General features: G+C 35.8%; 1 protein-coding gene across 1 annotated transcript in view; it reads left to right on the forward strand.

Annotated features, from left to right (window-relative positions):
* The first annotated feature begins 2769 nt into the window (after positions 1 to 2769).
* oxnad1 (oxidoreductase NAD-binding domain containing 1) overlaps positions 2770 to 4656 on the forward strand; it is a 28958-nt gene continuing 27071 nt past the window's right edge. The window contains exons 1-2 of the mRNA XM_055157514.1: positions 2770 to 2932; positions 4163 to 4282. Of these exons, the coding sequence (XP_055013489.1) occupies positions 4179 to 4282 (104 nt within the window). The 5' untranslated portion in view covers positions 2770 to 2932; positions 4163 to 4178. The remainder of the gene's footprint in view (positions 2933 to 4162; positions 4283 to 4656) is intronic.

Raw genomic sequence — 4656 nt, forward strand, 5'->3', positions numbered from 1 at the left:
CTACTACTACTACTGCTACTATTACTACTACTGCTACTACTACTATTGAGTACAAATTCTAACATAAAAGTACTACTGCTACTACTACTACAACAACTTAGCATAAATACTAACTAAAGTACTAAGTAAAGTACTGCTTCTAGTACTACTACAACTACTACTTTTATTACTACTACTACTACAACAACTGAGCACAAAAACTCACACAAAGTACTACTACTAATACTACTACCACTACTACCACCACCACTACTACTTCTACTACTACTACTACTGAGTGCAAATACTCACATAAAAATACTACTACTGCTACTATTACTATTACTACTACTACTACTACTACTACTATTGAGTACAAATTCTAACATAAAAGTACTACTGCTACTACTACTACTACAACAACTGAGCATAACTACTAACTAAAGTACTAAGTAAAGTACTGCTACTAGTACTACTACAACTACTACTTTTATTACTACTACTACTACTACTACTACTGAGCACAAATACTAACAAAAGTACTAATTAAAGTACTGAGTACTACTACTACTTCTATTTCTACTACTACTACTGCAGCTACTCAGTACAAATACTAACATGAAAGTACTACTACTACAACAACTGAGCACAAAAACTCACACAAAGTACTACTGCTAATACTACTACCACTACTACCACCACCACTACTACTACTACTACTACTACTACTACTGAGCACAAATATTAACACAAAAGTAGTACTACTGCTACTACTACTACAACAACTGATAACAAATACTCACATAAAAGTACTACTACTACTGCTACTACTACTATTGAGTACAAATACTAACATAAAAGTACTACTACTACTACAACTGATAACAAATACTCACATAAAAGTACTACTACTACTGCTACTATTACTACTACTACTACTACTACTGAGCACAAATATTAACACAAAAGTAGTACTACTGCTACTACTACTACAACAACTGATAACAAATACTCACATAAAAGTACTACTACTACTGCTAGTACTACTATTGAGTACAAATACTAACATTAAAGTACTATTACTACTACAACTACTACTACAACAACTGATAACAAATACTCACATAAAAGTACTATTACTACTTATTTAGTAACATGTCTGTGATGGACTCTGGGGACACAGTCTACAGACGACTGAACGATCCAGCTGACAATTTTAATTTTAATTTTAATTTTATGTCCGTGTGCTCGAGTGAGGACAGTAGTTCCTCTGACTAAACAGAACTGGGGATTATACGGCACATTTATGTCCGGGATAAAATGAATGAACAGAAAATGAATAAACAGGAGTTACTGGAGTTTGGGCTTCACTGTGATAAAAATTTAAGAAAGTAAAAAGGGAGTCTACAAATGTTTGGAGGCGACTGTAGAAGCTTGACTTAAAATTCAAAAGAGTTCATTTAGAAAACGTGAAAACTACCACTTCATTACATGACAAGGTGGAACAGAGCATTTAGAGTTTTGGAGATGTAAACAGACTAATAATAAAGATTTACTCAAACGTGTGAATGAAACAAAACACAAATCCAGGTCTGTTTTTCAGGAGGAAACAACATTAGAACATGATTTAAAGTTCATAAGAGTCAGTTTGTGTAATAAGAACTTTTGTATTTGTGGTTTGTTTGCCTCCATTTGCATTTGTGTAAGTGTCAGTAATTATTTACAGTATCTTGATGTCTTATTTTGAATGTTACTTCGTCTCCTTTGTCTGTTATTCATTATAGTTCTAGTTGATATTGTCTGATTTCTCTGGTGAACTCTTGTGTTCATGGTTGAGTTTTGTTTGTATCATTTACATTTGTACAAGTGTAAGTCTTTATTTACAGTTGTATTTTGATGCCAGTTCAATTCATCAATCAATCAATTATCAGTTCATCTTTATTCCAGTCCCAGGATCCATTTTTAAAACATTCTTGGTCTGTATGGATCTGCTTTTAAAGACAGATGTACCAGTGTCTCCACCTGCTGGACTCATGTGGTATTGCACTGAATCTCATATTTGTACGTGACATTATACATATGTCCAGTGTTGGGAAGGTGACTTTTAAAATGTAATCCCCTACAGATTACAGATTACATACCTCAAAATGTAGTTTGCAACGTAATCCTTTAAATTAATTTAGGTGAGTAATATAATCTGAATACTTTGGATTACTTGATTTGTTGTAGAGAAACAAAGACGAGGAAATCTTCACATAAGAAGTTTTATCTATTAAAAGAAAATAAAAAGTCCAGACTTTACTGAACCGTATTAAAAATATTATTGATAGAAGACGAGGAGACACGTCCACACAGCATGTTTTAGTCCTGTTTTAGTCTTGTTTTAGACCTGGTTTAGACCTGGTTTAGATCGAGTTTAGTTCTGGTTTTAGTCCTGGTTTAGACCTGGTTTAGTTTCCAGCAATGAGTGGAATTACTGAAAAAAAAAAAAAAAAAAAAGTGGGGGGGATACAGCCCAAAATGTGAAAACAGGAAAATCCCGCCATGTAATCCATTTATTTCAACAAAGTAACTGTAATCCAATTACCACTCACTGAAACAGTAACTGTAACTGAATACAGTTACTCATAATTTGTACTCTGATTACATAACTCCGGTACATGTAATCTGTTACTCCCCAACACTGACTTCTTCTCTGCGCAGTAAAACTCCTCCGCTCTCCTGTGTTTCTCCTGCAGTTCCTCCTCTCTCCTGGCAGATGGCGCTCTCTCCTCGCGCTCCCTTCTCCGCTGCCGCAGAAGAACCCGCTGTCCCCTCCTCCGCCATGTTTGTGCTGCTAACTCAGTCAAATGTGTGTATTTTATAAGTTTTAAAACATGTCCGGGACTGCAGACAGCTGACACGCACTCGCACCTGAAGGATCTACCCCGACGTCGCGTTATTTTACTCTCCGGTGAGTTATTTTTAAAGATAATAACCTAAAGCTAATTGCTAAGCTAACGGCTGACGCGAACCAGCATGACATAAGCGTACAGCGGTCACAGTACCCGGTGTTCTCCCTCTGTGCTCAAAATATAATGAGTTTTTATTTTGTTTTTTATTTACTCGTGTTTAAATGATGATTTACACACGTTTCATTAGAATATGTAGTTTCTGTAACCGTGAGAATTGTAAATGTATGAAACAGGCAAAGTGAAGTAGTGTTACACTGAGAAAACTGGTTAATTAAATGTTTATTGTTTTTCTGTAAATTTGGGGTGTATTGGATTTAACAGGATGATCAGACTAAACCAGGACTAAACCAGGACTAAACCAGGACTAAACCAGGACTAAACCAGGACTAAACCTGGACTAAACCTGGACTAAACCTGGACTAAACCTGGACTAAACCAGGACTAAACTAAGCCTAAACCTGGACTAAATCAGGACGATATCAGATGTAAACCAGGACTATATCAGGTCTTAACCAGGACTAAACCAGGACTAAACCAGGACTAAATTAAGACTAAACCAGGACGATATCAGATAAACCAGGACTACATCAGGTCTAAATCATGACTAAACTAAAACTAAACCAGGACTAAACTAAGACTATACCAGGATTAAACTAACCCCAAACCAGGACTACATCAGGTCTAAACCAGGACTAAAACAGGACTATCACAATTTTTGACTGATCTGATCCCGCTGACAGTAAAAAGGAGCATACATTTTCATTTGTTTGTGGAGAGGAGACCAACTTCTTTTTTAAAGGGTTTTAGAGCAATGAAAACACATGTAGTAATTAAACAAATCCAAAATACAGTAAATAACTTTAATGCCATACTGTGGAATATTGGACCTTTAATATGTTTGCATATAAAAGTAAAACATTTGACGTGTAAAATGACATAAACTTCTCACATTCAGGATGCATAAATACAGAGTCTGGTTTAATTTCCTTGCTTTATTTTGTGGATAAATTAGTTATAAAAACATCACACAGGTCAAATCTTACGTGTTAGGATCATTTCTTCTTGACTGATTCAGGAAAACCTCGCTCCCATCTGAGCAAAAGAGAAAACTGTCAGTGAAATGTCTGTTTACGCTCATGTAGCAGACGTTATTATCAGTTATTATCAGATATTATCAGTTATTTATGTTCTGGTTGTGTTATTCATGTCTTGTTGTGTTTTTCTGTTAGACTCGAGGAGGTTGTGATGTCTGCGCCCCGTGTGCTTCTGTCTCTGGCTCGGACCCTGGCCCCCCGTGGCCCCTGTGGCTCCTCCCTCAGATCCCTCCACAGGACCCTGCTGTCTGTCAGGTGAGTCCTGTTCTGTTTTTCTGATGTGTCCTGATTTAGTTTTTATCACTTTATCCCGTAGCCCAAGTAGGTCTGTAACTAAAATCAATAAATCAATTAATCACATGAAACTTTTATTGAGCTTGATAACTTTTCCAACCGTGATCATTTCTATTTCTTAGACTTAGATTTAGACTTTGACTTAGACAAACTGTATTGATCCACAAGAGAAATTATCTGGAAACAGCAGCTCACAGATCACAATATAATATAACAGGAGAGTCAAACTCAAACTCACAGAGAGCAAAATTAAAAAGTCGTGCGCCAAACTAAATATTTATTGAAAAATGTAAACAACATCTGCATGATTTCTCTTATTTCGAGATATGTAATGT

The sequence above is a fragment of the Boleophthalmus pectinirostris genome, unplaced genomic scaffold, assembly GCF_026225935.1.
Source record: "Boleophthalmus pectinirostris isolate CB_2022bp ecotype Guang Dong unplaced genomic scaffold, ASM2622593v1 HiC_scaffold_21, whole genome shotgun sequence".
NCBI lineage: Eukaryota > Metazoa > Chordata > Actinopteri > Gobiiformes > Gobiidae > Boleophthalmus > Boleophthalmus pectinirostris.